The sequence below is a fragment of the Leuciscus leuciscus genome, assembly GCF_965113295.1.
Source record: "Leuciscus leuciscus genome assembly, chromosome: 24".
Lineage (NCBI taxonomy): Eukaryota > Metazoa > Chordata > Actinopteri > Cypriniformes > Leuciscidae > Leuciscus > Leuciscus leuciscus.
The window spans coordinates 14,631,901-14,653,730 of NC_138723.1; the positions used below are offsets into that span (position 1 = coordinate 14,631,901).

At 39.8% G+C, this 21,830-nt stretch overlaps 4 protein-coding genes and 1 pseudogene across 5 annotated transcripts in view; all 5 read left to right on the forward strand.

The window, feature by feature from the left end:
• LOC309488896 (uncharacterized protein) overlaps window positions 1-21,830 on the forward strand; it is a 173,628-nt gene that overhangs the window by 126,856 nt on the left and 24,942 nt on the right. The gene's annotated exons all lie outside the window — the stretch shown is intronic.
• LOC309489406 (protocadherin gamma-C5-like) lies at window positions 278-2,738 on the forward strand (the record flags this gene model as incomplete). Its single annotated transcript, XM_082158183.1, has 1 exon — window positions 278-2,738. The coding sequence occupies exon 1, from the start codon at window positions 279-281 to the stop codon at window positions 2,736-2,738; it is 2,460 nt and encodes an 819-aa protein (XP_082014309.1). The 5' UTR covers window position 278.
• On the forward strand, window positions 7,565-10,093 carry LOC309488842 (protocadherin gamma-C5-like; the record flags this gene model as incomplete). Its single annotated transcript, XM_082157258.1, has 1 exon — window positions 7,565-10,093. One exon carries the CDS (start codon window positions 7,565-7,567, stop codon window positions 10,058-10,060), a length of 2,496 nt encoding a protein of 831 aa, XP_082013384.1. The 3' UTR covers window positions 10,061-10,093.
• Window positions 10,163-13,314, forward strand: LOC309489419 (protocadherin gamma-C5-like). Its single transcript, XM_082158195.1, is given in 2 exon segments — window positions 10,163-13,146; window positions 13,149-13,314. Coding segments are annotated over 2 exon segments (2,187 nt in total). The 5' UTR covers window positions 10,163-10,994; the 3' UTR covers window positions 13,184-13,314.
• LOC309489415 (protocadherin gamma-C5-like) lies at window positions 13,446-17,178 on the forward strand (annotated as a pseudogene). Its single transcript has one exon. The product of its transcript is annotated as a protocadherin gamma-C5-like (transcript).

Consider the following 21,830-nt stretch of genomic DNA (forward strand, 5'->3'; position numbering starts at 1 on the left):
CTGCCTCTTTAAGATTGATTCGTGTTGTGACTGGTGAGCCCTTGTCCAATAGTGGGACTGCACTGCACAAAGGGATCTACTCCCTCCCTCTGACATAATGCTGAAAACCATTACGCACAGACCTGAGACAAAATGCACTGCACTCGCTGCAATTTATTTAAGAGCGGAATATAACCTTTTCTATACATTTTAAAATGTCACATTATTTTTGTGACGGCTTACACGCGTAAGATGTATGTCAGGATACTGGTATCAACGATAATTTATCGTGTTTGGAAATGAGGACTCAAATACAAAGGAGAATTTTGTTCTGGCAGGCGCTGTGGCTGTTGTGTTTCGCTGTTTTGTGGAGCGAGACAGACGCACAGCTTCGTTATACAATACCGGAGGAGCTGAAGGAGGGATCCATTGTTGGAAATGTAGCTAAAGATCTCGGTTTGGATGTATCTGAAATATCTAATCGTAAATTACGGATAACATCTGAGTCTGGTAAGCAATATTTCAGTCTGAATTTGCGGAATGGCGAGCTGCTTGTTAATGAAGTAATAGACAGAGAAACCCTGTGCGGACAAAGCGCGAGCTGTGTGTTACCATTACAAGTCATAATCGAGGATCCACTCCAGTTTTATCGTGTCGAGGTGGACATTCAAGATATTAACGACAACTCTCCAATATTCTTGTCGGAAATAAACACAATTGAGGTACCAGAGTCAACGCTAACTGGAGCGAGGTTTCGTTTGGAACCTGCTCAAGATCCTGACGTTGGAACGAACTCCTTGCGCACGTATGCGCTTAATAAAAATGAACATTTTGTTATGCACATAAAAAACGAAAAAGACGGAACAAAAGTTCCAGAAATAGTCTTAGAGAAATTTGTGGATAGAGAAAAAAATTCTGTGCACCATCTAATTTTGACAGGTATTGATGGAGGTGATCCAGCGAGGTCAGGTACCACCCAGATTACTGTAAAAATTCTTGACGCAAATGATAATGCTCCAATATTTGAACACGACTTATATGAGGTTAAAGTAATGGAGAGCACAGTCGCGGGTACAATGATACTTACAGTAAAAGCTATTGACTTGGATGATGGTATAAACGGTGAGGTTGAGTATTCCTTTGCGGCACATACACCTGAAATAATTCAAAATGTGTTTGCTATTAATCCTGTGACAGGCGAATTAGTCATTTCCAAAAATCTTGATTATGAAATCAGCACCTCATATAAAATTGACATACGCGCAAGAGACAAAGGGTCACTTGCAATGGAGGGACATTGTTCAGTCCAGGTGAATGTTTTAGATGTGAATGATAATGCACCTGAGATCACCATCACCTCCTCACCCAAACCTGTGCGAGAAGATGTGCCCGCTGGGACTATGGTTGCGTTAATAAATGTTAAAGATTTGGATTCAGGCGTAAACGAAAACGTAACACTTAGCATGTCACCAGGCACCCCTTTTAAATTAAAGCCAACATTTTTAAACCATTACGCACTAGTGACAGATTCACAGTTAGATCGAGAAAAGTTTCCTAGATATGATATTGAGCTTAAAGCGTCAGACTCTGGATCACCTCCACTGGTATCTAGCAAACTCATTACAGTAAATATATTAGATGTCAATGATAATCCTCCTGTTTTCTCTGAACGCGTGTACTCGGTTTACATGAAAGAAAACAGCGCCCCGGGATCAATTTTAGCATCAGTGACAGCATCAGATTTAGATACGGGAGAAAATGCCAAAATTGTCTATTCGGTTCTCGACACTAATACTCGAGACGTACCTGTCTCTTCATATGTATACATCAACTCAGAAAATGGTAGTATATTTAGCATGCACTCTTTTGACTATGAGAAAATGAAGGTCTTTAATATGATCGTGCTCGCTAAAGATCATGGCTCTCCATCTCTGAGCAGTAACGCCACAGTTCATGTGTTTATTCTGGACCGGAACGATAACGCTCCTGCTGTCATTTACCCGTCCACATCCATGGGGTCTGTCCCTCATCAGAGGATGTCCCGTTCTGCTAAAGCAGGACATCTCGTTACTAAGGTAACAGCAGTGGACGCGGACTCGGGTCATAACGCCTGGCTCTTCTACAGGCTCGCGGAGGCCACGGACGCGTCACTGTTCAGTGTGAATTTACATACGGGAGAGGTGAGGACTAAACGCGCTGTTTCAGAGCAGGATGACTCCTCTCAGAGACTGATGATAGAGATAAAGGATAATGGAGAACCGATCCAGTCCACAACAGTCACAGTGGATATACTGATAGAGGACGGTGTTCATGAACCCATCTCAGACTATCGTGAAAAAACGATCGAGCCCAACAAGAAAAGCGGCAAAATCACTTTATATTTGATCATCTCTTTGGGCACCGTGTCAATTTTATCTGTGTTGTCATTGTTCACGTTGATTGTGAAGTGCGTTAGAAGTAGCATCGGAAGTTCAAGCTGCTGTATCAGGCGAACTGATTCTGGATACAAGAACCCCAACAGAAACCTGCAGATCCAGCTCAACACTGACGGGCCCATTAAGTATGTGGAGGTTCTGGGAGGAGACATGATGTCTCAGAGTCAGTCCTTTGGCTCCTATCTCTCTCCAATGTCAGAATTCAGTGATCTCACCCTCGTTAAGCCCAGCAGCACCACAAACTTTACAGACACGCTAAACGTGCTTGATGCGTCTTTACCAGACAGCGCGTGGACGTTCGAGAGCCAACAGGTGAGCGCGTGAAATTTTGTATATTTGTATACATTTTCTGTGTGTGTGTATATATATATATATATATATATATATATATATATATACAGTATATATATATGGCGTTATTGATTTGATCATGTACAGACACAGGTTATTCTAACCATTTTAGAAATCCACAATAAATAGCACTTTGTTTTCATCAAAACTAGTAATAGTTTTGATGCAAAAACAATGTTATTTATGAGTTTATTTGTTTGTTTGTTTTGGATTATGGAAATTGTGGTTATAGAGTAATACTTTAAAGCGATATTCCTATTCATATTTGAGCGTCCATGTGTTTTTCTGCAGCATCTCCTTAAAGAGTACTAGAAAACTGCAATTGTAATGTATTATTCAAAATGTATCCCGTTTTTAAAAACGAGTAAATGGGGGTGGGGATCGTCGTTTCCATGTAAAGTGAGCTAAACATGAACTGTATATTGTCTGTATGGGTGTTGCGCGTGGCTTTGCTCTGCCTCTTTAAGACTGATTCGTGTTGTGACTGGTGAGCCCTTGTCCAATAGTGAGGCTGCACTGCACAAAGGGATCTACTCCCTCCCTCTGACATAATGCTGGAAACCATTACGCAGAGACCTGAGACAAAATGCACTGCACTCGCTGCAATTTATTTAACAGCGGAATATAACTTGGAGTTGTATACATTTTAAAATGTCACAATATTTTTGTGACGGCTTACACGCGTAAGATGTATGTCAGGATACTGGTATCAACGATCATTTATCGTGTTTGGAAATGAGGACTCAAATACAAAGGAGAATTTTGTTCTGGCAGGCGCTGTGGCTGTTGTGTTTCGCTGTTTTGTGGAGCGAGACAGACGCACAGCTTCGTTATACAATACCGGAGGAACTGAAGGAGGGATCCATTGTTGGAAATGTAGCAAAAGATCTCGGTTTGGATGTATCTGAAATATCTAATCGTAAATTACGGATAACATCTGAGTCTGGTAAGCAATATTTCAGTCTGAATTTGCGGAATGGCGAGCTGCTTGTCAATGAAGTAATAGACAGAGAAACCCTGTGCGGACAAAGCGCGAGCTGTGTGTTACCATTACAAGTCATAATCGAGGATCCACTCCAGTTTTATCGTGTCGAAGTTGATATCCAAGATATAAACGACAATTCTCCGAGTTTCCTTTCAGACACAAAAAATATTGATGTATCAGAGGCCACGCTAACCGGAGCGAGATTTCATTTAGAGCCTGCGCAAGACGCGGATGTTGGGTCAAATTCTTTGCACACGTATGCGTTAAATAAAAATGAATATTTTGTCTTAAATGTTAAAAATGACAAAGACGGAACAAAAGTTCCTGAAATCGTTTTACAAAAAGCACTTGATAGAGAAAAACAGTCCATACACCATCTGATTTTGACTGGAATTGATGGAGGTGATCCAGCAAGATCAGGCACCACTCATATTACTGTTAGAGTGTTGGATGCGAATGACAATGCGCCTGTTTTTGATCAAGATTTATATGAAATTAAAGTGATCGAGAACTCTGCTCCAGGTACGATCATTCAGATAGTAAAAGCATTTGACTTAGACGATGGAGTAAATAGTGAAATCGAGTATTCGTTAGGATCTGTCACTCCAGAAACAATAAAGCATTCATTTTCCATTGACTCGGATTCAGGCGAATTAACTATATCTAAGATTCTTGACTATGAAATGAGCACCACATATAAATTTGACATACGCGCCAGAGACAAAGGAGCGCCTATCATGGAGGGACATTGTAGAGTCCAGGTGAATGTTTTAGATATAAATGATAATGCACCTGAGATCACCATCACCTCCTCACCCAAACCTGTGCGAGAAGATGCGCCCGCTGGGACTATGGTAGCGTTAATAAATGTTAAAGATTTGGATTCAGGCGTAAACGGAAACGTAACACTTAGCATGCCACCAGGCACCCCTTTTAAATTAAAGCCAACATTTTTAAACCAATATGCACTAGTGACAGATTCACAGTTAGATCGAGAAAAGTTTCCTAGATATGATATTGAGCTTAAAGCGTCAGACTCTGGATCACCTCCACTGGTATCTAGCAAACTCATTACAGTAAATATATTAGATGTCAATGATAATCCTCCTGTTTTCTCTGAACGCGTGTACTCGGTTTACATGAAAGAAAACAGCGCCCCGGGATCAATTTTAGCATCAGTGACAGCATCAGATTTAGATACGGGAGAAAATGCCAAAATTGTCTATTCGGTTCTCGACACTAATACTCGAGACGTACCTGTCTCTTCATATGTATACATAAACTCAGAAAATGGTAGTATATTTAGCATGCACACTTTTGACTATGAGAAAATGAAGGTCTTTCATATGATCGTGCTCGCTAAAGACAATGGCTTTCCATCTCTAAGCAGTAACACCACAGTTCATGTGTTTATTCTGGATCGGAACGATAACGCTCCTGCTGTCATTTACCCGTCCACATCTATGGGGTCTGTCCCTCATCAGAGGATGCCCCGTTCTGCTAAAGCAGGACATCTCGTTACTAAGGTAACAGCAGTGGACGCGGACTCTGGTCATAACGCCTGGCTCTTCTACAGGCTCGCGGAGGCCACGGACGCGTCACTGTTCAGTGTGAATTTACATACGGGAGAGGTGAGGACTAAACGCGCTGTTTCAGAGCAGGATGACTCCTCTCAGAGACTGATGATAGAGATAAAGGATAATGGAGAACCGATCCAGTCCACCACAGTCACAGTGGATATACTGATAGAGGACGGTGTTCATGAACCCATCTCAGACTATCGTGAAAAAACGATCGAGCCCAACAAGAAAAGCGGCAAAATCACTTTATATTTGATCATCTCTTTGGGCACCGTGTCAATTTTATCTGTGTTGTCATTGTTCACGTTGATTGTGAAGTGCGTTAGAAGTAGCATCGGAAATTCAAGCTGCTGTATCAGGCGAACTGATTCTGGATACAAGAACCCCAACAGAAACCTGCAGATCCAGCTCAACACTGACGGGCCCATTAAGTATGTGGAGGTTCTGGGAGGAGACATGATGTCTCAGAGTCAGTCCTTTGGCTCCTATCTCTCTCCAATGTCAGAATTCAGTGATCTCACCCTCGTTAAGCCCAGCAGCACCACAAACTTTACAGACACGCTAAACGTGCTTGATGCGTCATTACCAGACAGCGCGTGGACGTTTGAGAGTCAACAGGTGAGACAGAAAGTATAAAAACATAATCTGTATTGCAAATGTTAGCATTGACAGTACTGTCTGTTGTTTGGGTCAATTCAGGTCCTAACGTGTTTATTATATTTTTGAGTGGAACGTGTGCAGATGCCAATGTTTTGCTATAATATGATGAAATTAGTGTGTGTTTTTAAGAGAATGGAGGCGACAAAGACAGAAACTATTATGTTTCAGCACCTGGACAGCGACATTCATTATGTTACTCACATCTATGTACATGTATGCATTCTATCTATCTATCTATCTATCTATCTATCTATCTATCTATCTATCTATCTATCTATCTATCTATCTATCTATCCCATCATCAGTTCTTAAAAATAGCTTAAAAGAAGCATAAGTCTGAGAACGATGTAGAAGATAGATTTATACATCTAAATTGTGTGTTTCTATTGAAGTCAAAATTAATATTTATTACTTAAGTTTGGTCGCTTCTTTAAAGAAGACACTTGGCAGATTACCGTAGAAGTGAAAAACATTTGAAAGTAAAATTATAGAAAGTTATAGAAGTTTAATCTTATGAGAATGTGTAAAAAGTATGTAATCTTATGAGAAAAGTGTAAAAATATATTTCATATATACATATTACAAAACATAGTTTGACTCTTAAACTGCAAGAAAACCAAAGGCAAAAATCTGAACAAGTTGTGTTCCAAATTGTAGGTTGATATCTCAAAAAAAATTGCTTTCAGTAGATTTTGTTTGGGCGCAGTACCAAACAGTTCCACTAGATGACCTGGTCCGTGTACGTTTCGTTCATTCGTTTTTTGATTTAATATTGAGAGTAGAAAAATGAGAAAACAGCTCCTTTTTCGTTTTATTTATTTTATTTATTTTATTTTTATTTATTTTTTGTCAAGAACCGAGGAAGAATTTATGACGGAATAGTTTGATCTTCGGCTGACAAATCAGAGGAAAGGGGCGTTTCATTCCCGCCCACATGTAGAAATTGAAATTCCAAGCCGTTTATACATTTTTCTACCTGAGAACGAAAAATCTAAAGTTTTTTTTCTTAATATTTAAAAACATTTTCAGACCTGAACAAACAAAGTGAGGTTTCCACCAATCTTTCATGATTTGTTTTTAATGTGCATCGCTATTTCAGACGTCTCCTTATGAAATGATTCATGCAAAATAATAACTTTTCCTCTGTAATTTCATTTGCATTGAAAATCAGACCCCATCTATGAAAATTTGAGTTTGTAAGCTTTCAAGTGATATAGTTTTTCAATATTACTTTAGGTTTAGACTATGATATAATTGTTTTAAATATATAATAGCAAACGTCCCACTGGTAGGACGGTGACAGTTAAGGGGGGAGACAGCGAGACATGAGAGAGCTCTGCACCAATCACGTAACAGAACGTACAAAGTGATCTACTATGTCCCCCAGTCAGAGCAGCAGAACAATGAAGAGAGCTGAAGACAGAGAGAGGTAGCTTCACATGCTGCTATGAAGCCGATTACAACAAAACGGACACCTTCAGTGGATTGTATTACCACAAAATGGAGATCTTTTCTTGGTTAAATTGTTCATAATAGAGGAATATGTTAACGGAATGGGAAAATATATCGTGAAAATGAGACGCGGGAGGAATGGAGAATCGAAATGGGCAGCGCTTTGGCTACTCGGTGTCTCTCTTTTGTGGAATACAGTCGGAGCTCTGACTCGCTATACTATACCAGAAGAACTACATGAGGGGTCAGTCATTGGAAATATCGCTAAAGATCTTGGTCTTGATGTCTCAGCTATTGCAAATCGCAATTTACGGATAGCTTCTGAGAGCAGCAGACAGTATTTCAGCGTTGATTCAGAAAAGGGTGAGTTGGTCGTGAACAGCAGAATTAACAGAGAAAGTCTGTGTCCTCAAAGCGCTAGCTGCATTTTGCCATTACAGGTTATTATAGAAAATCCGTTACAACTGCATAGATTCGAGATAGAAATACAAGATATAAATGATAACGCACCGATTTTCCACACATCAGACGGTATTTTGGAAATAGCTGAATCCATCTCCCCGGGAGATCGATTTCCGCTTGAGAGTGCAGAGGATTTGGATGTAGGGAGGAATAGTTTGAAATCATATTCGCTAAGCAATAATGAATGTTTCCGATTAAATGTGAAAACGCTTGGGGATGGTAGGAAAGTACCAGAGCTTGTTGTTGATAAACCACTGGATAGAGAGAAACAATCTGTCTACAAACTAATTTTAACTGCTGTAGATGGCGGCGAGCCTGCCAAATCTGGGACTACTTTAATACAGATCAATGTTTTGGATAGTAATGACAATGCTCCAAAATTTGACTTGCCAGCATACAAAGCATCCATACGAGAAGGTGCTCCCGTTGGTTCGACTGTGTTAACTATAAAAGCCACGGATTTAGACGAAGGTGACAATGGCGAGATACAATATTTTTTAGGTGTACATACACCCGAACCTGTGAGAAAATGTTTTTCTTTGAAAACGGACACAGGGGAAATTACAGTTACAGGAAATATTGACTACGAATCTGCTAAATCCTACAGATTTGACGTGAGTGCTAAAGACAAAGGGAATCCAGAACTAGTAGGTCATTCGTCGGTTCAAATAGACATAATTGATGAAAATGATAACCCTCCAGAGATTATTTTAACATCATCACCCAGCCCTGTGCCTGAAAATGCCTCTGTCGGAACAGTTGTAGCTTTAATTAACGTAAATGATTTAGATTCTGATGTTAATGGCAGAGTAAACGTTAATATATCTCCCGGGGTTCCATTTACCTTGAAACCGTCCTTTGACAATCATTATTCACTGGTAACAGACTCATCTTTAGATCGTGAGGTAATTGCAGAATATAACATAGAAATAGTTGCGACCGACTCTGGTGTGCCACCCTTAAAGACGTTAAAGGCTGTAAATGTTAAAGTACTTGACGTGAATGACAACCATCCGGTATTCTCGCAGACCTCATATAATGTTTATATACAGGAAAATAATTTAGCAGGTGTTTCATTGTTTTCTGTATCTGCATCTGACAATGACCAAGATAAAAACGCTTTACTCACTTATTCAGTTTTGGATTTAAGTTCAAGCCAAGTGCCAGCATCATCTTATTTTTATATCAATTCTGAGAACGGAACTATTTACAGCATGAGCTCATTTGATTATGAGAAAATGAAACTAATCAGTATCGTAGTTCAGGCTAAAGATCATGGCTCTCCATCTCTGAGCAGCAACGCCACTGTTCATGTGTTTATTCTGGACCGGAACGATAACGCTCCTGCTGTCATTTACCCGTCCATGTCCATGGGGTCTGTCCCTCATCAGAGGATGCCCCGTTCTGCTAAAGCAGGACATCTCGTTACTAAGGTAACAGCAGTGGACGCGGACTCGGGTCATAACGCCTGGCTCTTCTACAGGCTCGCGGAGGCCACGGACGCGTCACTGTTCAGTGTGAATTTGCATACGGGAGAGGTGAGGACTAAACGCGCCGTTTCAGAGCAGGATGACTCCTCTCAGAGACTGATGATAGAGATAAAGGATAATGGAGAACCGATCCAGTCCACCACAGTCACAGTGGATATACTGATAGAGGACGGGTTTCATGAGCCAATTTCAGACTATAGAGAGAAAACAGTCGAGCCCAACAAGAAAAGCGGCAAAATAACTTTATACCTGATCATCTCTTTAGCCGCTGTGTCTTTGTTGTCTTTGGTGACTTTTTTCATCTTGCTGGTGAAATGTGCGCGAGGCAGTAGAGGCGGCTCAAGCTGCTGTATCAGGCGAACTGATTCTGGATACAAGAACCCCAACAGAAACCTGCAGATCCAGCTCAACACTGACGGGCCCATTAAGTATGTGGAGGTTCTGGGAGGAGACATGATGTCTCAGAGTCAGTCCTTTGGCTCCTATCTCTCTCCAATGTCAGAATTCAGTGATCTCACCCTCGTTAAGCCCAGCAGCACCACAAACTTTACAGACACGCTAAACGTGCTTGATGCGTCATTACCAGACAGCGCGTGGACGTTCGAGAGTCAACAGGTGAGAAAAAAAAAAACTTTTGCTACATTCAGAGCTGTCATTTGTATCTAAAACCAAATATATCTCTAAAAATCACATTGTGTGTTTTGCGAGTTCATTATATATATATATATATAGAGAGAGAGAGAGAGAGAGAGAGAGAGAGAGAGAGAGAGAGAGAGGGAGAGAGAGAGAGAGAGAGAGAGAGAGAGAATTATACGCCTATTCTGTTGAAATACTGCGTATTTTAAGCGCGTATGCTTTGTGTGGATTAAAGGGTTCTGAGAACAATTCATTGAGCACATTTCAGAACCGCAGCTGTGGACAGCGACACGATCATAACGTTGATAGTTTGCCCAAATACAATACATTTTAACGGGTTGTTTTGAGATTCTTATTGACTTATATGACTGCAGCTAGTTAATTTTGAGATAACACTCGATTGAAATTAGCTTTATTTAGCTTGATTTCTTTTTATTCAATTTCTTCTTTTTTTTTCACAGCATCATTTTGTGGTTGAATGCAAGAAGACACTTTCTATATAAGGAGTAAAATTTGCTTCTAGTGTGAACATTACATGTAAAATGGTAACAAATGCAATTTTTATGTTAAGACAATATTTTGTCCATTCGTATAAATGCAAGTAAACCTTTATAGGTGTTTTCATTTTGTAACAATTCACAGTTAACATGATTTCCAGGGGGGGAAAAGTAGCATGTACGCCTTTAAGAGAGACTCTGTCCTCTATTGGACAGCAGCGCATTGAGCTCAGCGCCAATAAGGTGCGAGACTACACAAAGGGATCTACTCCCTCCCTTAGCAGGAAAGGGCTACAATGAGTGATATGAGCTGAAGGAGAATGCACTCGCGGTTATGACGCTGATCACTACTAAGCCGACCCCTCGATCGAAATGGATTTGCGATCTTAATAAAAGAAGAAAAACTACGTTTTTTTCTGGATATATGCGAAGCACTAATTGATGGAAAGGTTCAAAGCACCGTGGAAATGAGAGGCATCCGAGTGTGGAAACAGGCAGCGCGTTGGCTGTTTGTTTTCTCTCTATTATGGAATACAATTGGAGCTCAAATTCGCTACACTATACCAGAGGAACTAAAGGAAGGGTCTGTTGTTGGAAACATTGCAAAGGACGTTGGTCTGGACATTTCAGACATCGCTAATCGTAAGTTACGGATAGCCTCTGATTCTAGTACGCAATATTTTAGTGTGGATACAAGGAATGGTGAGCTGATAGTCAATGGTAGAATAGACAGAGAGGCGCTCTGTGGACAAAGCGCCAGTTGTCTGATGCCGTTACAACTGGTTATAGAAAATCCATTGCAGTTATATCGTGTGAATATAGAGATACAAGATATAAATGATAATGCACCGAATTTTCATACAAAGGAAGACGTTTTGAAAATAGCTGAATCAGTAGCTGTGGGCGCAAAATTTCCATTTGAAAGTGCCGAGGATTTAGATGTCGGTAGCAATAGTCTCAAATCTTATTCTTTGAGTAATAACGCTTTTTTTCGTTTAAATGTGAAAACACTGGAAGATGGTAAGAAAGTACCAGAGTTAATAATTGATAAACCACTTGACCGAGAGAAACAGTCTGTACATAAGCTCATTTTAACAGCATTAGACGGTGGCGATCCTGTCAAATCTGGAACTATTATGATACACGTAATCGTTCAAGATATTAATGACAATGAGCCAAAATTTGAACAATCGCAATATAAAGCGTCTGTCCAGGAGAGTACGACATTTGGTTCAAGCGTCTTAACTGTAAAAGCCACTGACTTAGATGAAGGTCTTAACGGCAAAATACAGTATTTTTTCGGTGCACATACACCAGATCACGTGAGAAACATTTTCAGTATCAATGTTGAAACAGGAGATATTACAGTGATTGGAAAACTAGATTACGAATTAACAAAATTATACACATTTGATGTCTGCGCTAAAGACAAAGGGAGCCCAGAACAGGAGGGCCGTTCTTCAGTGAGGCTGCACATCATTGATGAGAATGATAATATTCCCGAAATCATTTTGACATCTTTACCTAGCCCAGTGTCAGAGAATGCATCAGTTGGTACAGTTGTAGCTTTAATCAACGTAAAAGACTTAGATTCGGGTAATAACGGAAAAGTAAATCTTACCATCTCCGCTCGTTTTCCTTTTAAACTAAAACCAGCATTTGACAATCATTATTCTTTGGTAACTGACTCACTCTTGGACCGTGAAACTAATGCAGAATATGACATAGAATTAGAAGCAACAGACTCTGGTGTACCATCTTTAAAATCTAGGAAAACTTTAAATGTAAAAATACTTGATGTGAATGACAACCATCCAGTATTCTCACAGACCTCGTACACAGTGTATATAAAGGAAAATAGCCCACCAGGTGCTTCATTGTTTTCTGTATCTGCGTCTGATATTGACCAAGATAAGAACGCAATACTGAGTTACTCAATTCTAGATTTAAGCTCAAATCAGATTCCAGCATCATCTTATTTTTATATCAACTCTGAGAACGGAACTATCTACAGCATGAGCTCATTTGATTATGAGAAAACAAAATTGTTTAGTGTTATAGTTCAAGCTAAAGATCATGGCTCTCCATCTCTGAGCAGTAACGCCACTGTGCATGTGTTCATTTTGGACCATAACGATAATTCACCTGCTGTCATTTACCCGTCCACATCCATGGGGTCTGTCCCTCATCAGAGGATGCCCCGTTCTGCTAAAGCAGGACATCTCGTTACTAAGGTAACAGCAGTGGACGCGGACTCGGGTCATAACGCCTGGCTCTTCTACAGGCTCGCGGAGGCCACGGACGCGTCACTGTTCAGTGTGAATTTACATACGGGAGAGGTGAGGACTAAACGCGCTGTTTCAGAGCAGGATGACTCCTCTCAGAGACTGATGATAGAGATAAAGGATAATGGAGAACCGATCCAGTCCACCACAGTAACAGTGGATATACTGATAGAGGACGGGTTTCATGAGCCCATCTCAGACTATCGTGAAAAAACGATCGAGCCCAACAAGAAAACGGGTAAAATAACTTTATATCTGATCATCTCTTTGGCTTCCGTGTCCTTGTTGTGTCTGATGACGTTTTTCATATTGCTGGTGAAATGTGCGCGAGGCAGTAGAGGCGGCTCAAGCTGCTGTATCAGGCGAACTGATTCTGGATACAAGAACCCCAACAGAAACCTGCAGATCCAGCTCAACACTGACGGGCCCATTAAGTATGTGGAGGTTCTGGGAGGAGACATGATGTCTCAGAGTCAGTCCTTTGGCTCCTATCTCTCTCCAATGTCAGAATTCAGTGATCTCACCCTCGTTAAGCCCAGCAGCACCACAAACTTTACAGACACGCTAAACGTGCTTGATGCGTCTTTACCAGACAGCGCGTGGACGTTCGAGAGCCAACAGGTGAGACGCAGAATAACTAATTACCTCAGCATAAATAGATATTTTTATGTGATTATTTTATTCTTCTAAACAGTGCATAAACACAATTTAAGTTAGACACATGATGGTGCACATGCTTGATTGTGTGTGTGGGTGGTCTGGTAAACCCTACATTTTGAGGGCATAATATACAGTTTGTACAGTATTAAAAAAAAACATGTCTATGAAAAGTTCCCATGAAACAGGAAAATACGCGTGTGTGTGTGTGTGTGTGTGTGTGTGTGTGTGTGTGTGTGTGTGTGTGTGTGTGTGTGTGTGTGTGTGTGTGTGTGTGTGTGTGTGTGTGTGTGTGTGTGTGTGTGTGTGTGTGTGTGTGTGTGTGTGTGTGTGTGTGTGTGTGTGTGTGTGTGTGTGTGTGTGTGTGACGGCGGCCGCAGTGGGGCGGTTGGCACAAAGATCGCTATGGTTTAAGCATAATCATTTTGGACAGAGGTAGAATTTCTGTTGGGATTTTTTTTTTAGTATTGAGAGAAAACGTAGAGGAACAATTTGAAATATTAAGCCACGAAATCAAAACGATATGTGTGCATGTCTCATAATGGTACTGGTAAATGCATAGCCTTGATATATTAATGCTCGCGTTTTATGGGGATATATTTGTTGAGTAGTTCAGGGCGCTGATGCCCGTCATTGTAAGACTGTTGTGTATCGCTTCTCAGGCACAATTCGGTATATGGATATCGAAGCAAACTCTTGGAGGTATTACCGACGGTTTTGGACTGTGTGTTCAGCACTTTGGACTGGACAGCTCCCGTGACGATATGACGAAGCACAGTTTTAGGTGCTACTTTATGCGTGCTGATTTGGAAGACATTGTTGCATCATTTATTACAAATAAATAAACAAAAATCAAACCATGAATAAATAAAATTTGCTGTAATAATTATTTAACACTTAATTTTAAGAACAACAAAATTGCTCTTGCTCTTCTCTGTTATGCTCAAATGCTGACCCTGTTACTTAACGATGTTTTGCGTAACACAACATTTACCCATATAGCTACGAAATGAGTCTGAGATAAGCTGCATTGCATATTTCGAGCACAACTATCCACTAGATGCCGTAGCACCACAGAGGGCTGGTTATGCCTTTAAGAAACAGCAGAGCATCTATTGGACGAGTGAGCGTTGAGCTCTGTACCAATCGTGCTTCAGACCATACAAAGGGATCTACTCCCTCCCCCAGCCAGAGGAGGAGTACAATGATGAGAGCTGTAGAGCGAGAGGAAACATGAACGCTTTATGAGGCTGATCACCACAACGAGGATGCGTTGAATATACGTAATTTTTTTGCAAATGGAGAACAGCATTCTGATTGTCTATGGATATAAGATCAAGATTTATTGATGGGAATATCAATCGCAACAGAGAAATGAGGCACAGGAGGATCAGAGGGTGGAAATGGGCAGCGCTTTGGCTGTTCGCTTTCTCTCTATTGTGGAATACAGTTGGAGCTCAGATTCGCTACACAATACCTGAAGAGTTAAAGGAAGGATCTATCGTTGGGAATATCGCGAAGGATCTTGGGTTTGACATCTCAGATATCGCGGAGCGTAAGTTACGGATAGCATCTGAATCAAATAGACAGTATTTCAATGTGGATTCCGGGAAGGGTGATCTGGTAGTTAATGGCAGAATAGACAGAGAAACGCTCTGTGGACAAAGCGCCAGTTGCCTGATGCCACTGCAGATCGTCATTGAGAATCCATTACAGTTACATAAAGTTGAAATAGAAATACAAGACATTAATGACAATGCACCAAACTTTCATACTAAAGATGCCACATTAAAAATATCTGAACTGATTGCTCCAGGCACACGATTTACCCTTGAAAGTGCCGAGGACCTCGATGTTGGCAGCAATAGCTTAAAGTCTTACTCACTAAGCAATAACAATTATTTCCGTCTTAATGTTAAAACTATAAAAGATGGAAGAATAGTACCAGAACTTGTGGTTGAAAAACCTTTAGATAGAGAGAAACAGGCCGTTCACCAGCTAATATTAACAGCTCTGGATGGTGGTAATCCCGTGAAATCTGGCACATCTTTACTGCAAATAATTGTTCAAGATATAAACGACAACGAACCAAAATTTGAAGTTGCTGCATACAAAGCATCTGTTCTAGAAAGCGCCGTTGTTGGCTCAAGTGTGATCAAAATAAAAGCAACCGATTTGGATGAAGGTCCTAATGGTGAGATACAGTATTCATTCGGTGCGCACACGCCTGAACTTGTAAAAAATGCTTTTACTGTGAACGCTGAAACCGGTGAAATAACAGTCATTGGAAAATTAGATTACGAGACTAAAAAAACGTACACGTTTGATGTCTGTGCTAAAGACAATGGGAATCCAGAGCTCGAGGGACAGTCATCGGTTCAGATAGATATCATAGATGAGAATGACAACCCCCCAGAGATTATACTGACATCTTCACCGAGCCCTGTACCTGAAAATGCAACGGTGGGAACTGTGGTGGCTCTGATTGCCGTCAAAGATTTGGACTCCGGTAATAATGGCAAAGTTGAGCTTATTACCTATCCGGGTGTTCCATTTAAATTGAAACCCTCTTTCGATAACCACTATTCGTTGATAACGGATTCATTATTAGACCGCGAGGTTCATTCTGAATATGATGTAGAAATACTGGCCATAGACTCTGGTGTACCACCCTTAAAAACTGTGAAGACTATAAATATTAAAGTAATTGACGTGAATGACAACTCTCCAGTATTCTCACAGTCTTCATATAACGTTTACATAAACGAAAATAATCTGGCAGGTGTTTCATTGTTTTCTGTGTCTGCGTCTGATATTGACCGAGAAAAGAACGCTCTACTCACTTATTCAATTTTGGATTTAAGTTCAAATCACGTTCCAGCATCATCTTATTTTTATATTAATTCTGAGAACGGAACTATTTACAGCATGAGCTCATTTGATTATGAGAAAATGAAACTAATCAGCATTGTAGTTCAAGCTAAAGATCATGGCTCTCCATCTCTGAGCAGCAACGCCACTGTTCATGTGTTTATTTTGGATCGGAACGATAACGCTCCTGCTGTCATTTACCCGTCCACATCCATGGGGTCTGTCCCTCATCAGAGGATGCCCCGTTCTGCTAAAGCAGGACATCTCGTTACTAAGGTAACAGCAGTGGACGCGGACTCGGGTCATAACGCCTGGCTCTTCTACAGGCTCGCGGAGGCCACGGACGCGTCACTGTTCAGTGTGAATTTACATACGGGAGAGGTGAGGACTAAACGCGCTGTTTCAGAGCAGGATGACTCCTCTCAGAGACTGATGATAGAGATAAAGGATAATGGAGAACCGATCCAGTCCACCACAGTCACAGTGGATATACTGATAGAAGACGGGTTTCATGAGCCAATTTCAGACTATAGAGAGAAAACAGTCGAGCCCAGGAAGAAAAGCGGTAAAATAACTTTATATCTGATCATCTCGTTGGCTTCTGTGTCCTTGTTGTGTCTGATGACATTTTTCATCTTACTGGTGAAATGTGCGCGAGGCAGTAGAGGCGGCTCAAGCTGCTGTATCAGGCGAACTGATTCTGGATACAAGAACCCCAACAGAAACCTGCAGATCCAGCTCAACACTGACGGGCCCATTAAGTATGTGGAGGTTCTGGGAGGAGACATGATGTCTCAGAGTCAGTCCTTTGGCTCCTATCTCTCTCCAATGTCAGAATTCAGTGATCTCACCCTCGTTAAGCCCAGCAGCACCACAAACTTTACAGACACGCTAAACGTGCTTGATGCGTCTTTACCAGACAGCGCGTGGACTTTCGAGAGCCAACAGGTGAGACGCAGAATAATTAATTACCTCAGCATAAATTTATATTTTTATGTGATTATTTTAATCTTCTAAACAGTGCATAAACACAATTTAAGATACACACAAGATGGTGCACATGCTTGATTGTGTATGTGGGTGGGTGCGTGCCGTCTGGTAAACCCTACATTATGGGGGCAACATGTCTCCACAAAGATGGCAATATCCGAAATCCTTGTGGAGAAATTTTTTGATCCCTATGAGGAAAACAGCTTATAATTTATAAGTGATGTTTTTTATTTGATAAAAAATGTTTAATGTAAAAATGTTTCTGTGATGGGTTTGGGTTAGTGTAAGGGGATATAATATGTGACCCTGGATCACAAAACCAGTCATAAGTCACACGGGTAAATTTGTGGCAATAGCCAACAATACATTGTATGGGACAAAATTATCGATTTTTCTTGTATGCCAAAAATCATTAGGATACTAAGTAAAGATCATGTTCCATGAAGATATTTTGTAAATTTCCTACCATAAATATATAAAACATTTATTTTTGTGAGTGAATGCAGCACAATCGCGAACATAAATGGACAACTTTAAAACGCAATTTTCTCAATGTTTAGATTTGTTTGCACCCTCAGATTCCAGATGTTCAAATAGTTGTATCTCGGCCAAATATTGTCATATCCTTACAAACCATACATCAATGGAAAGCTTATTTATTCAGCTTTCATATTATGTATAAATCTCAATTTCAAAATTGTGACCCATGCGACTGGTTTTGTGGTCCAGGGTAACATATACACTTTGTACAGTTTTTTTTAAACATGTCCATGAAAAGTCCCCATAAAACATGAAAACGCGCGCGGTGTGTGTGTGTGACAGCGGCCGCGGCAGGGCGGTTAGGACAAATATCGCTACCTGGTTTAATTGAGCATAACCATTTTGGACAGAGGTCAGCATCAGCTAGAATTTTAAAAGAAAAATGGTGATTTTTTTAAATAATTTTTTTTTTTTTTTTTTTTTTTATTTAAATAAAACTTAGAGGAAAACAAATAATTTTTAAGACATTTATAAGTTTGATAAAACGGGACAGTCGGAAAAATTAAATCACATTTTAAAACGATATGTGTGCATGTCTCATAATGGTACTGGTAAATGGTAATCTTGATCTATTAATGCCTGACGCGTTTCTCTTTATGGAAATATAAAGCGCTGATGCCCGTCATTGTAAGACTGCACTCTAAAAACTGCTGGGTTAAAAAATAACCCAACCTTAACCACGCCGCTGGGTCACTATTGGACAGAACACGCGCTGGGTTGGTTTGACCCAAGTGCTGGGTTTTACCATTTAACCCATATTTCTGGGTCATTCATTTGACTCAACCAGTGGGTGAAATTAGCCCTCTTGCTGGGTTAAGTCTTACTCATGTGCTGGGTTATTTTTTGTTGCATTGCCTTAATAAAATTAGAACCATTAACAAATATTTGTTATATTATGAATGTAAAATAATTATTATCTCTGTAATACAATAAACCAGAGAGGCCACTGTATGATTTCAATCTCATTTTTTATTTTATACATTTCTTTAATACTTTTCTTTATCAAATACAAATGTTAATCAATGTCAAAGGTCTGACATGTCCCCCTCATTTCATCCCTGAGGCACAGAATGTGCAGCAATTCACCGGTCATCTCATTTTGTAAATATTCAACCATGTTGGTCCTCACCTGTTGATTACACAAGTCAAGTCATCTTTATTTATATAGCGCTTTTTACAATACAGATTGTATCAAAGCAGCTTCACAGTGATACTGTAACATGAATATAATACAACAAAGTTTGTTTCTAGAAGAAAATTGCGTCATCGTCCACCTTAAGGCAAATCAATAATATTGTTGAATATTTTAATAATATAAATGTCCCCAACTAAGCAAGCCAAAAGCCAAGGCAACAGTGGCAAGGAACCAAAACTCCATCAGTGACAGAATGGAGGAAAAAACCTTGGGAGAACCCAGTCTCAGTCGCTCAGTTCTCCTCTGGCCAACGAGCGAACAGTGTATGATTATGATCCAGGCAGCGTTACAGGTCAGAGGTCAGATTGGATCCGAACATTCAGAATATTTATCCAGTTCCATCTGGTTGGAAGTTGGAGTCATCACACCGGTATGGAGATGAATTTGTTGAGGATCAGTCGTGTCGATGAGGCCTTCACAGGGCTGATAAGGCTGGCCCTTCAGGGATGCGTCATGGATGGGTCCAGGCGCAGGTCCACCTTCTGATCTGGATACGGCCTGGATCCGGCTGAGTTCAGTAAACTTTAGAATGAACAGAAAGACACACATTAGCATAGGCCATTTTTCTTATTAAATAATGAGTACATCAGGTGTTATAGGAAAGTGTCCCCGGTTCCGGCTGGCCTATGCAGCCTAATAATCATTTAACTGATTTGAATAATAGAAATGTATAATGTTCTATATGAATGCCAGGTAAAAGAGTTGCGTTTTTCTAGATTTAAACTGACAGAGTGTGTCTGCTTCCCGGACAATCACTTAGAGTTTTGCTATAAAACTGACATGCAAGTTAAGCTTTTTTTGTGGAAGTATCAATTTATTATTGAATATGCAATTAAAATTATTGCAAACATTACCAAATGACCAAATGTGAAAAACAAACAAAATGTGTAGTATTTGCAAACTGAATTATAGTAATAGTAATAAAAGAGTAATTTGGACAAATATTATCAACATTAAGGCATTAAAATAAAACATTATTATTAAAAGTAAAATATTACTGTAATGTTGATATAGTGTCTTTAACATTAAAACTCACAAACCCACAAAGCTGCTTAATCTCCTGACTGGCAGCGCTGATGATCGCCTCGTTTAGATGTTAACTTGCACACAATAAAATGAAAGATGACATGCATGGTGGTAGGGTAGGCTATCATGTAAGTTTACAATTTTTTAAGTTTTAAATATTGGCGATCATTCGTTCAACTACGGGTATACTTTTCTTCTCAAAACTGGCGCCTGTCCATTTATTTCTCCTTTCCTCAGTCGATGTTTATAAAGATTGAAAGTCATACATTTACTTTTAAAAAAAAGGCTATATCAAGCTCTTGAAAGCCTTTTTTTTTTTGGCAGAAACGGTGGTTCAAGACATTACAGAAGACACACGCAGACTGTGCTGGAACTTACCTCAGTCACTTCTTCAGACGAGTATTTCTAAAACTACGCCAGCAGACTTTTCACTCACCACTCACTAGCTAGCCTAACGTAGCCTACATTAGACTCATTTCCCGCTGATTTTACGTGCGAGCCCTGTGAGGGAAACTGCGCGTAGGGATTTCATACAAAACGCTTTTCTCACTTTTAAATACGCAACGTCCACAATGAATAGGCCTACGATAATTAGGCTACATGATGAATTTAGAATTTAAATTTTCAAAAAGGCTGCTGATATAGCTGGTTTAATTTCAACTAAGGATTTAACGATGCAGACTTTTTTTGTCAAAAATTCTAACCGGCTAGCTGTGGCTAATTAATGTTTCACAGAATAAATACGTTACCCCTCACACTTCCATATCAAAGACTGTATGTTGAACAGTGAAATTAGCTTGCTGCTACCACCACAACCAAATTAAAAATATAGGTAAACATTCATATTAACTTACCATAAAACACTGCCTGCTCCGAGTCGAGTGGTGTGCTCCTCGAGTCAGAAGTGAAGAAGAATCCAGAAAGTTCCGCAAAGAATGAAAAAGGTAACCAGTTGCTGGGTTAAAATAACCCAACCAGCGGCTCATTTGTGAATGACCCCCTTACAACTCATTTGACCCAGCATACGCAACCCAATAATGTGTTTACAGTACCCCAAACAACTCAACTTTTTGACCCAGCACAATCAACCCAACAATTTGTTTACAGAAACAACCCAGCATTTTTTTGAGTGTGTGTATCGCCAAGGCACAGTTCATACCATATTTATGATATCGAAACAAACTCTCGAAGATAATGGCGAAGGTTTTGAACTGTGTGTTCAGCACTTTGGACTGGACAGCTCCCGTAACGATTAAATGCTGCACAGTTTTAGGTGCTACTTTATGCGTGCTGGTTTGTGTATATATGTGCATTATATATATATATATATATATATATATATATATATATATATATATATATATAATGAGCAAAACTTGGCCACTCATTATTTAACATTCAATTATTTTAATTATCACAATTAAAGTTTTAATTTTATTAAATTGAACAAGCACAACATTCAGCATCCAATCAAATATTCTTAAGGATTTATTATTATTAATAATGTTATTTCAACATAATATCTCGTTATTTCGACATAATATGTGTGCGTGGAACAAGCAAGATGTACATTTGTAAATCTGGTGATGTGCATTGATTTTTATTTATAAACTAGTGTTTTCTGTGTCAGTGTAGTGCACGCGCCTATAGAGAGAAAATGCACAAAATGGATTACATAATCACAGAGTAGCCTATTTCATTTCGTTTTGAATTGTTTTGTTTAAAGACATTTCAAGCTT